The 12,162-nt window shown below is 43.4% G+C and overlaps 1 protein-coding gene and 1 long non-coding RNA gene across 2 annotated transcripts in view; one reads left to right on the forward strand and one right to left on the reverse strand.

Annotated features, from left to right (window-relative positions):
- The first annotated feature begins 762 nt into the window (after window positions 1-762).
- Window positions 763-10,505, forward strand: PSMG1 (proteasome assembly chaperone 1). The gene is made up of 7 exons (XM_064406454.1): window positions 763-919; window positions 1,137-1,219; window positions 2,387-2,538; window positions 2,874-2,936; window positions 4,819-5,017; window positions 6,082-6,218; window positions 7,353-10,505. The coding sequence occupies exons 1-7, from the start codon at window positions 798-800 to the stop codon at window positions 7,425-7,427; spliced, it is 831 nt and encodes a 276-aa protein (XP_064262524.1). The 5' UTR covers window positions 763-797; the 3' UTR covers window positions 7,428-10,505.
- The window catches only part of LOC135292240 (uncharacterized), a 192,859-nt gene continuing 190,348 nt past the window's right edge, over window positions 9,652-12,162 (reverse strand). Inside the window, exon 2 of the long non-coding RNA XR_010354698.1 lies at window positions 9,652-9,730. This is a non-coding gene — a long non-coding RNA (uncharacterized LOC135292240). The remainder of the gene's footprint in view (window positions 9,731-12,162) is intronic.

Consider the following 12,162-nt stretch of genomic DNA (forward strand, 5'->3'; position numbering starts at 1 on the left):
CAAGATGAACCCAAATGGTCCCAAAATGCACGAGCGCTGCTGGGGTCTCTCCCTGGGCTCAGCTCTGCTCCATGTGCACATTGCAGTTCAGTGTCCAATCCCACTGCAGCCCCTGCAGTCCCATCCTGCTTGTTTTTCTCTCTGCAGCCCACGGGGTTTGTGCTCCTGGGCTGAGATTGGGATCATTTGTCCTTGGTGCCCAGCTGGAGCAGGAATTGTTTTGTCTCCCTGCTCTGTGCACAGAGCTCACCATCCCATAATGTGAAGCTCAGAAGTGCACACTAAAGCAGCACAGGATCTGAAAAATATAAAAGAATATAAGTATTTTATGTATACAGAATATAAAAAATTATAAAACCTGAGGCTAGGTTTTGGCTCCTGCAGGAGAGACCTGGAGGGGCTGGAGCGTGTCCAGGGCAGGGAACGGAGCTGGGAAGGGGCTGGAGCCCCAGCAGGGGCTGAGGGAGCTGGGAAGGGGCTGAGGCTGGAGCAAAGGAGGCTCAGGGGCCCTTGTGGCTCTGCACAAGTCCCTGCCAGGAGGGGACAGCCGGGGGGGTCGGGCTGTGCTCCAGGGAACAGGGACAGCATCGAGGTCAGGCAGTGGAGGCTTAAGTGGGATATCTGGATGATTTTTTTTCACTGAAAGGATGGTTAATCCTTGAAAGGGATGCGATGGAGTCACTATCGCGAGTTCCCCTCAGCCGTCCGGAGCTGCCCCGTGTGGGCTCCGCTGCCGCTCGGAGCCTCCCGGGCGAGCTCGGCGCTGAGGGCGGCGCCGCGCAGGCGCAGTGGCGGCCATGGCGACCTTCTTCGGCGAGGTGGTGGTGGCCCCGTCCCGGGCCGGCCTGGACGAGGAGGAGGAGGCGCGGGAGGAGACGCCCGAGGACCGGGAGATCCGCAGGGAGATCGAGAAGAAAAGGTACCGGCAGCGCGGGGGGGTCGGGCTGGAGCTCAGGGGAAAGTCCTTCCCCAGAGGGTGCTGGCGCTGCCCAGGGAATGGGCACGGCCTGAGGCTGCCGGAGCTCCTTTGGCTGCCCGGGGTGGGGTTGTTGGGAATCAAAACCGGGCCAGGAGCTGGGTTTGGATGGTCCCTGTGGGCCCCTCCCAGCTCGGGCTGCTGTGGGTTCTTTCCGCAGGGAGGTGGAGGTGCTGTGGGCCTGTGCCGAGCAGCCCCTGGTGTGCTCCAGGTTCGTCGTGGCCATCGGGCGGAACGCTGCGGGTGCGTGCCGGGCCGGGGCTGAGGGCTGGGGGTAAATCTGGGCAGGCAGAAGGTGCCAGGGAGGTGGAACTGTGCCAGGACATTCCCTGCTCCAAGCCCAGTGTCCAGCCTGGCCTTGGGCACTGCCAGGGATCCAGGGGCAGCCACAGCTGCTCTGGCAATTCCATCCCAGCCCTGCCCACCCTGCCAGGGAACAATTCCTCATTGCCGAGATCCCATCCAGCCCTGCCCTCCTTGAGTTCAGCTCATTCCCCCTTGTCCTGTCATCCCATTACCTTTTGAAAAATCCCTCTCCAGCCTTCTTTAAGCCCCTCTATTTGCTGAATGTAAGAGCAGAGGTTAAACCTGGAGGCAGCTGAGTGGTCCAGAGAAAGCTGATGTTCCTCTGTACATGTGAAACACACTTATGCTTATAGCTGTTTACTCCTCCTGAAAATTGTTGCATTTTGAGTTGAATAGGAAAAGTGAAGTATGTTTATATTGGGATTTTAGTTAGGACAATCCCCCTTTAGCTGGCTTTTGTTTGGTAAACTCTCTGGGACTGTTTATTAATTGGCAAAAGTTTTGATCTAATAGTACCCAGAAGTCTTGCTTGCATTTAAGTCACATTTAAATGACAGCTAGATTTTATCAAAGCTGACTTTGCTACTTTGCTTGGGTTTTGTTCAGGTTTTTCCTTGAAAAATGGTAAATAGGTATTTTGGATCTGTCTTCTGTGGCTTTTGACAGGAAACTGATTTATGAACATTTTTTTTACCACACTCTTGCCTCTGTTTTCTAGAACCAGTGTAATAGCTCTGCCTTGCTGCTTCAGTGAGTTTTGCTTTTAATCTGCTATGTCAGAAAGTATTAGAGACTTAATATCTCACATCCTTAATTAATACTAAGAAATTTGAAGTTGATTGTAATAGTATAATTCCCAAGAACAAGTGATTTTTGTGTTAGGGATCTGTATATCTTGAACATCTCTTCATCTTTTTTAATTTGAGTACAGAGGGGCTAATCACATTGCTGATGTTTCCTAGATTTGGTCAGGAAATCTAAGTTGATAAAAATGAGTTATCCTTCCTTCAGATTGCTAAGGAATAATTAAATTTAGTCCAGCTATCTGTAAAGCAGAGGTTTTATTCTTTATAAAATAACAGCATTTTTAATGGGTTTTTGCAGCTTTCCTGTCGTCTTTTATCCTGGATTCTGTGTGCTGGGAAGTGGTTGGGGTTGTGAAGCTGTGGAATGAGTGGTGCAGAACATCCAGCACCACAAATGTGCTCCCCACAGACTCTTTCTGCTTGTTCTACAGATTGATATCAGATCCCACAGTAAGTGACTCGAGCAGTAATTCCTCTGGGGTTTGGCTTTCTGAAAAAGAGAGCCTTCATCCACCCCCAAACAAGGCACTGCAGGATCATGGGTTAATCTCACAAGTGATCTGAAGGGTTAATTCTCACTAAAACTGTGTGAAGTTCTGTCTGGAGCTCAGCACAGAGATGTCACAGCCCCGTGGCTTCACTGCATTTGTGAGCAAAAAAATCCTCATTGAAACAGAGTTAAAGAAACCCAAAATTGTCTGCAGCCACATCATCCTTACAGGTGATGATGAGCTGCTGTTGTGCCCTTTAAACCACTTGCTTACACAAGTTTTTACTTTTTTTAGGTTTTATTGTGCCAGTGCAGTTGCTACGTGGCTGAGGATCAACAGTTCCAGTGGCTTGAGAAGGTAAACCTGGCAAGAAAATAAATGGAGTCATGAAATCCTGAGGGTGGGGATCTTGCTCTCTGATACTTTAACCATGACAGTGTTAAATAAGTTTCCCCTGTGGTTTTCTTTTATTAAATATTCAAAAATAGATAAATTTACCCTCTGCAGGATGTGAGAAATCCTTTTCAAGATGCTGCCAGCTGTATCTGCTGTAAGCTCCCAGCTGAGTGCAGTCACTCCTTCTGGACAGTTTCAGTTTTGTTGGCCCTTAACCACTTCCCAAACCTTTTTCCTGCTTGCTTTTCATTTCCCATGGCTTATTTCAGCTGCCTTTCACCTCTGGGAGAACTTTTTCCTTCAAAAAACGAGCAGCAATTTGTCCAGCTGCCAAAGGATCACCAGACAAACCAGTTGTGGAGCTCCTGGTGGATGGTGTCACCTGCTGGGGAATGTTCTGTGCCTTTCCCAGATTTAACATTCCCAGGGCCATCACCCAGGTACAGGAGCACTGCTGGCTCAGGGGAGTCCCTCCAAATATCATCATTTTGATTTTAATAAGATAAAGCCAAGGGCTGAATGTTCCTCCTCTTGATTTTCCTGATGGATTTGGGTCACTGCTTTGCCTGGAGGAAGTGTGGCTTATTTTGTCTTGCTGTCTGTCTGCTCCCTCCCTGCCTGCCTTTAAATCTCTGCTGAGCTGATGCACCAGCAGGGATTCTAAAGCTGGGCTTAGAGGAAAGTACAGCTTTGCTGGGGGATCACAGCTCATGTGGAAGTTTAAAACCCCTGAGACCTCAGATGTTTTGGTGTATTCCACACATTCCTGCACTTAATTTAAAGTGGGATTGCAGAAGAGAGATGGCTGGGGGGTTGTTGTCTTCTCCAGTTGTTTGGGATATGTGTGATTTCCAGTGTGGGTGTTCCTGAAGTAGGAGTGTGGTTGGACCAAGTCAGTGCTCCTGAGTATTTTTAGATTTTGTGGTTATTGGTATTTTTAAATGTGCAGCAGAAACAACGTGCTGGCAATCTTTTTGCTTTTCATGTGAGTGGCAGCCCTGTTCTGTGTGTAAATCCTGATTTACTGAGCATCTCCCATCTCCACAAGCCAGATCTTCACATCTGGGTGTGTTTTCTCTGTAAGGATCACTGACAAACCAGAACACACAGGAGAATTCCAGCCTGTGTTCCCAACAAAGCAAATGGAAAATAGGTGGACTTCTGAATATTTGTCAGATTTCTGTCACAGTAGTGACACAGTGACAGTGATGGGAGGGCACAGGCAGCTTCCCTCCTGGGACTGGTAAACAGACAGAAACAGGCAAGTTTCTGTCACAGTTTCCAAATTCTCTGTTTTCTTTTCCTCATTGGTATTTTGTGATGGCCAGAAGGTTTTGTACTTCAAAACTTTGTTCTTTGAACATGAGAAAGAGAACCCTAAATTTTCTTTCTCAATTCAACTTGAATAGAATTAAATAAAATCTGTGCATTTAAAATAAAGTCTCTTACAATATTGTAGGACATCTGGGGAGCACAATTTTCATTTCAAATGTTATGCAGCTCAGTGAACTGCTTGTTTTTATTTGGAATCCTTTCTGCAATCACCATTAATTAAAGGAGTAAATCTTAATGTATTGAATACAAAGTGCTGAAAACCTAAAACCTCTTCAGAAGATCACTTGACTTGGTAAATATGTCAGCTGTTATCTTGAGGTTTTTATCTCCATCCCAGGAGCAGTGCCTGGGAAATTTCCACCTGAAGGCTGTGATTCAGACTGGTTTTGCTCCTGCAAACCTGAGTTCAAGTGCCCTTTGCTCTGAAATTGAAATGAATCCTTGAGGTTCCTGTGCTTTTATTGTGAGAAGAGAACTTTTGCTGATGTATTTTGTTTTTGAATTTCAGGTTTTTGGCTCCATGCAGAAGAAAGGCTTGCAAGTGACCATCCTTTCCACGTGTCCTGTAGCAGATTATAAAACTCAGGAATCCACTCTGACACTTGTATCTCCATTCCTGAAAGCCTTGAAGACCAAAGAATTCCAGGAGCAGGTCTGCTGCCCGCTGCTGGAGCAGCCCAACATTGTGAGGGACCTTCCTGCTGCTGGTACTTGGCAATTTCAGTTATTTACAGAATTCCCCCTGGGGAGCATCCCACTGCAATTAGAATTTTTGCTTAATTGTGGGAACTGGCTGACAAGTCAGCTTTTTAAAAATTAATTACTGCCAGATTCACATCTAACACATTGCCCTGGAAAATAGGGATAATTTTCCAAACCAGCCACAAATCATTTCACCAGTTATGTGTGGGACAGAAGTACTGGGAAATTCTCCAGTAGAGCCTTATAAAGCATATTGTGCAGTGAGGTTTTTTGGATATTTTACTTAGCAATTAAATAAGTTTTATTAAGAATTTTTTTCACCTGAGCATCCAAAGTAAAAGCTCATAAAGTCCTTTCTGTATATAACAGGAAAGGAAGCTTGCACAGGTCTACTGATCAACCTCATGGAAAAATTAGGCTCAGTTTTATTATGTAATTTAATAAAAACCTTGAGTTTTTCATCCTAGAATCCCTAATGGTAGCAGCGTGAGGAAAAGCCTGTCTGGCAGGAGTTAAAGTGGATGATTTTTTCTTGTTCACATTCCTTTTTATGGTTTGTTTGTTTTTTGGTGGTTTTTTTTGGTTATTTTTTGGGGGAGTGTTTGGGTTTTTTGCAGACGTTGCTATTCTTTTTTTTAATTAGATAATTAATAAAATATTTTGTTGGTTTTATTTATTTAATTATTAAATATTTATTAATTATTTGATGAAACATATTGAATATTTTGTTATTAAATATTTAATACAGTATTTTCTTGGTTTTATTTATTATTTTATTTATTTCTTGTATAATTTTTTATTTTTATTTATTCATTTTTTATGTACAGTTTCCAGGTAAGGTATGTGCCAGGAAGAAACCCCTGCATTTAACTAATTTTTGGTTTTAACTAATATTTGGTTTTAACTAATTTTCCTTGTCTAGCTGGGGGATGAGGAGTGGCTGCTGCAGCAGTCAGAATCCTGAGCTGGTAATTTAACTCCCATGGGTTTAAAATTGTGATTTTTGCACACAGCCCAGAGGTTCCTTTTGTGCTGAGTTGACCAGGGGTGTTCTTTTGCCCTTGTTCAGTGCTGAGTTACTGCCAGGTGTGGCAGATCCCTGCAGTGCTGTACCAGTGCTACACTGATGTCATCAAGCTGGACACGGTGACCATTGAAGCCTTCAAGCCTCTGCTCTCTTCTCAACTCCTCAAGAGTTTAGCCAAGGTAAAATTCCATATTTAAAATCAAGGGGAGCTTTTGTCTGGTTCCATCTCTTGCATTCTGCTGGGTTTGTTCCCCTGTGGGGATTGCATCTGAAAAGGCAGAAAAATGCAGATTTTAATGGCAGTGCTTTGTACCTGCTGTAACATCTGTGTGGCTTAGAAACAATGAATCTACAGCCTCCTTCAAAACTTCTTTTTGAATTTTCAGGCTCTTTTAATGGTATGGATATATCAGGGAGAGGTTTCTTGTGCTTGTCTAAGCTGCAGTTTCCTTTGGAGTTGCCTCATTTAAAACTTTTGAGCTTTCTGTTGTGTGGTTTTTTATTATTTTTACATTTTATAGTCATATACCAGATGGCTCTGTTCTAGCTCTATATCTGCCTCTCTTCTGGCATACAGGAAAGTTTCTTAAAATGACCCATTTTGACCTTTGACTTCTTTTTGGAGCTAAAAGGCCACATTTCTGAAGACATTTTTACACTAATCCAGCAGCTGTGAGATCCAGCCTGGCCTTGAATACTTCCAGGGATGGGCCTGCCACAATTTCTGTGTGCCACCACCCTCACAGTAAATCCCATTGCTCCCATAAATTCCCATTGCAGCTCCTAAAATGAATGTTTTACTCGTTCTGAAATGTTTTTAATTGAATTCTGGTTGGTTGAGAACACTTTGAACCCAGATTTGAATGCCCAAAGAGGCCTGTGTGTACTGAGGTGTTTTATTTCAGTTCTGAAATCAGTTTTCAGTGCAGCTCATTCTGTTCTGCTGAGTAAGTCTGAGTGAGATATAAATATTTAAACTCTGAAGGAGAACAATGGCAGAGACTCTTCCCCTCATGTCCAAGCAAGGAGGAATGCAAAACAATAAATCCCATTTTCTTGCTGCACTGCAGATTCCTGTGGATAACTTCATTCAGGAGACCTGAGTTTTGCTCAGTTAATATCTTAATTAAAGTAATGTTAATATCCTTAATTAATCTAATTAAATAATAGATAATTATTTAATTATCATATCTAATAAAAGTTAGTTAATAATTTAATAAAAGTGATGCTCAGAGTATTGAAAATGGGCCCAGGGGAGCTCTTGCTTTGCTCCCAGCACTGTGGTGATGCTGATCCTCTCTTCCTTTCCCCAGGATGCCTCTGAAAGCACAAAGATTTTGAAGAAGTTCCTGACAGCCAGTGAAACTCACAATAACATCTACATCTGACAAGGACAGCTATGCTGCACTTTTGTAAACTCCAGTTTCTTCTCCAGAGGACTTCTGGGATTTTTTTTTTCTTTGAAGCAGAGTAAATTCCAGTAGATTTTTACTTTTCCACTCATTTTTGTTGCTTTTAACTTCATCACTGAACACCCTTCTGCATGGCTTGGAAGACTTTTTTCTGGAGTGACTTCAGGAAAGATCTCTTGGATATGAAAAGCACCTCCTTTTTCTCCTCCTGAAGGGATTGTCTTACCTAAAAGTATTCCTTTTTTATTTTACAGAGGAAAATGCAGACAAGGAATTCTGTCTGTATCTAACAGGACCTCTCCCTTTTTTAGTTTATTTTGGGAGCTGAAGGTTTTTCTAATATTTGATATTGTTAAAAGATCTGTTTGTGATCAAGAAAATGCATTCTCTGTTCTTTTCCATCCACAGAGAATTTTGCTTATGTTTATTTATGGCTCCGTATTTTTAATGTATATATTGGTACAAAATGCAGTAATTAAAGTATGGTAAATGCCTTTAAAACTTGCTAGTGAAAAATAACCTCTCCTGGTCAAAGGGGCTGGCAGGTCACAGGCTGCTTCAGCTGGATTTGCTGGGCAAACTGATTTAATTCAAATTTGGGCAATGGTAGGAATAATAAAAGATCTCTTAGAGCATGTGATTTTTAGAGGAAAGTAAAAGGCTTTAAAGTGTCTCAGAAAATTCTCTGGAAGTTGGTAACAATTTCAGCAGTTTATTTCAAGAATTAACTAGGATTGAGGTGCAGTTCTGAGTTGTACTCTGTTTAAATTAACATTTTGTTTAAGAAAATTTTATTGAAGTATTAATTTGCTCCCTGCTAATTCTGTTCTCTGCTGGGTGCAGCTTTGATTTACACTGGATATTTCTGAACAGTGTTTTCCTTCCCAGAGCTGTCACTGATTTAAACTTCAGTTCAGGTAATTACAGATGAGCACATCTTGCCTAAAGTGGTGCTGGATTTTGGAACTGGATTTTGGAAAATTCTGAAGCTTTGCTGGGGTTTTTTCCCCATTTTCTGTCCATCCTTTTAATTCATAAATTGGTTTTATGTGTGATCTGAACTGACAATTCTGTTGTTTTGAAAGTTGGCTGCACCATTTTCTTACTTTTATGTGTTTGGTTGGTAATAAATAAAGCAGATAACAAGAAATATCTTTAACAGTAAATTATGCAGACCCTTAGAGGAACTGTGAATGTATTTCTGGTATTGGTGTGGTCACCCAGGCACTTGGCAATGTTTTAAAACAGTTACTACATTACATTTAATTCAGTTTTTACTACCTGGCTTTATGCTGGGGTGTGAGATGCTCCTAAACACCTTGAATAAAAGTGGGAAACAAAACCATGGCAGCCTGGGAGAGGAAATCAGACTGAAACCTGGAGTTCTGGCAGAATTCCTCAAGGGTTCACTATTCTTTCTTGAAACCTCTCCAGAGCAGGAAATGTTTAGGTAGAATGTAGTAGGGAGGTACAGTAGGGCAATGAAGTAACAGATTTTAATTTAAAATTCTGCCTTTTCCCATAATTTGATGTAGGAAGCAGCTCATATTCACCCCTTAAATATTTGGAAGCCTCAGAACTAATGACGAACTGTGTCTCACGAGATGTGAGTGTTGACTGAAGATTTTTTTCCATATTTGAATGTTGCTGCCTTTTTTTATTTTCCTTTCTGTGCTCTCCAGTATCTACCAAGAGGCTGCAGTGAGGCTTTCTTGTTTCCCAACAGCTGCTGGGTGTAATCCTGGTGGGAGTTCACCAACTTCACACTTGTCAAATGTGGCAGATGGCTTCAGAGCTGAGGGGGAGAAGTTTGAAATGGGATTGTGTAAGGCTTGGTTTCCTGAGGTATTAGCTAAATGCAAATTGTGAAACCAGAGTAAAACTGTGAGACTGGAAGAGGATTTTTTTCCCTTTTTTTAAAGACATTTAAGCCATTTATTACCTTTTTTTTAGATAAGACTGATCTGTCTTCTGCTGAATGTCTTCCAAACCAAGGGCTCTTCTCAAGTCCACTCTCCTTTGTCACACTGCAGAATTTATTTAGTGGGCAGAGGTGTTTTCCCATTCCTGAAGGCTCTGACTCCCAAAGTGATGTAGCTGCAAGGTGCATTTTGTGGAGGCTTCTTTGCTTTTGCCTTGGAAGCTGTAGGAGTCTGTGCAGTGCAGGCCACGGGTGTGAGAGCAGGTTTTTTGTACAAAGGTGCAGTCCAAGCCAGGTTTGGGCTGGAAGGGACCTTGGAGATCTCATTCCCATCCCTGGGGACACCTGGCAGGGACACCTTCCACTGTCCCAGGCTGCTCCAGCCCCAGTGTCCAACCTGGCCTTGGGCACTGCCAGGGATCCAGGGGCAGCTCTGGGAATTCCATCCCAGCCCCTGCCCACCCTGCCAGGGAACAGTTCCTTCCTGTTACCTAATTTTTGGCACTGGGAGCCATTCCCTGTGTGCTGTCCCTGCATGCCCTGGAAATTGTCTCTCTCCAGCTTTCCTGGGGCTCCTGCAGGCCCTGCAAGGCCACCCTGAGCTCAGCCCAAAGCTTCTCCTGTGCAGGTGAACAATGCCAGCTGTGCCAGCCTTTCCTGCCAGCAGAGCTGCTCCATCCCTCTGCTCATCCTGGAGCCTCCTCTGGGCTCTCTGCAGCAGCTCCAGCTCCTCCTGGGCTGGGACAGGGCTGGGGCAGCTCTCAGGTGGGCTCTCACCTGAGAGGACACAGGGACACAATCCCAATCCCTCTCCTGCTGCCCACCCTGCAGTGGATGCAGACAGGATTCTCATCATTCCCATTCCTCATCCCACTGCACACCTCCAGGAAACAATTTAATTCTTTATAGATTCCATGCTCACATTGGCTCTACCCTGCAAAGTGCTTTGTTGCCAAAGCTGCAGAGGAAGAACATCACTTCTGACATGTAATTCTACAATTTTTGTGCCAAAAAAATGAAAAAGGCAAGTATTTTGTTCTACGTCATTCTTTCTGATTTGTTTAATGTTCTGGATTGTGTCTAAAACATTGACAGATCTAAACGAGCTAAAAATAAAATGAAAGTCAAAGAGATTAATGATTTTACTTTTTATTTTTTTTCTGCCATCAGGTCTGCATTTTTTTTCCCCTTTAAATATTTTGGACTGAAAGCTTTGGCAGCTGCTGCACATAGCAGCAATCAGCACCTACAGGCACCTCCTTGGGCCAAGTGAGATCACAGCTCTGAGGTCAGGCTTTTTTTACTTCAGAGCAAACACTGAGATCCTGTTGAGAGCTCTCAGAATGGCTGACGAGCAGAGGTACCTGAGAATTCCACACAGTAAATTCTGCAGGAAACCATTGACTCACAGGGATAAAAATGCAAAGCACTGTTTCACTTTGCTGTCAAGGCATCCTGAGGTGAGGGAGGGCCACAGACCCCAAATTGTGTGTGTGGAAGAAGGTTAAACTCAAGGTTTTTTTAGCTTTCAAACAATTGTATAACTAAAAGTTTAAAAAGTCTTTGGATGGGAAATTTGGGCCATTGCTTAAAGTAGGAAGTGTTTAATGAGAATAGTGATGCACCTTCAAAGGACAATTTGCATAAAGCATTTATTGAGAAGACCACAGGTTCTTCCCCTGTGTTTGAATCAGAGAATTCCAACATGCTTTCATTCACTTAAAACTCCATATGTCATGTTCAGCATTGATATTTTAATTCTTCCTTTGGGTTTGACTTGGATCCTTTTTCATGAAATCAAAGCAGCCTTTTTTTCTGTCAGTTCCAGAGACTTTAAAGCTGCTTCATGGGGAATTAATAAAAGGGGAGATGAAAAATAAAAATAATAGTCATGATCAGTGAAGGCAGCAGTTTGGTTACTAAACAGATGAACAGAGAATGTACAGCCTCGTTTAATTTAAAGAAAGAAAAACCCAAAGCAAACCTGTGGGAGGTGAGGTTGGATGGGAACAGCCACTGTGGAAAGGTGAGAGCACAGCAGAGAAAACCTCAGCATCCATCATCCTGTAAAATTCGAGTTTGAAAGGCTTGTGGTGGAGCCAAAGCAGGTTGTGAGGTGGGTTTGCTGTTCCCTTTGTGCTGCCCCACTGAACTCGCTTCCAAAGTGGGATTGTAAAGATGTTTTTGTGCAGAAAAAGCACGGTGAGAAGTACAGAATGCTCTGCCTGGCTAATTCCACCCTTAAACCCTGGAGGGCACTCGCAGGAACTCCTGTGGATGCTGTCAGAAACAAGCCAGTCTTTTGTTCATTCCTCAGAAGCTGCTGGTGCAGAACTGTTCAGCCTGAACCTGGAATTAAGGCGGCCCAATGGAGCTCCATCAGCTTGCCCTGGGCTTTTTCCAAGTGGCAGGAAATAATTTGGGATAACCTGGTAATGCCACGTGTCAGGAAATGCTCTGCAACAGAGGGTTCAGTACCTGCCCTTAGAATTTCCACTTCTTTATGTTCTCCCCCTTCCCCATCAGAGTGTGTGTATAGAGGAATGTTTACTTTTAACAACTATTAAAATCTAGTAGGGTTTGGGATTTTTTTTAGCAAAAAATAGTCTGTGGGGGTTTTATAAATAACCTTATTCCCAGGTATTGTGGGAAGCACATTTTCTATCTTTATGGACAGGAACTTCACCTCCTGCAAGGCCTGTGGTAGAGATTTTGGATTTAAACCCAAATAAGAATCCCCACAGTCCCCAGCTGACACCCTGCCTCTCAAAGGAAGGAATTCTGGAGGTG

The sequence above is a fragment of the Passer domesticus genome, chromosome 2 (genome assembly GCF_036417665.1).
Source record: "Passer domesticus isolate bPasDom1 chromosome 2, bPasDom1.hap1, whole genome shotgun sequence".
NCBI classification, from domain to species: domain Eukaryota; kingdom Metazoa; phylum Chordata; class Aves; order Passeriformes; family Passeridae; genus Passer; species Passer domesticus.

Bases quoted from the DNA above. Each gene is read 5' to 3' on its own strand.
- PSMG1 (XM_064406454.1), top strand. From the start codon at position 798: ATGGCGACCTTCTTCGGCGAGGTGGTGGTGGCCCCGTCCCGGGCCGGC. The intron at 2,937-4,818 runs GTAAACCTGGCA...TTTGAATTTCAG, and splicing joins AGTTCCAGTGGCTTGAGAAG to GTTTTTGGCTCCATGCAGAA. The intron at 6,219-7,352 runs GTAAAATTCCAT...TCCTTTCCCCAG, and splicing joins TCCTCAAGAGTTTAGCCAAG to GATGCCTCTGAAAGCACAAA.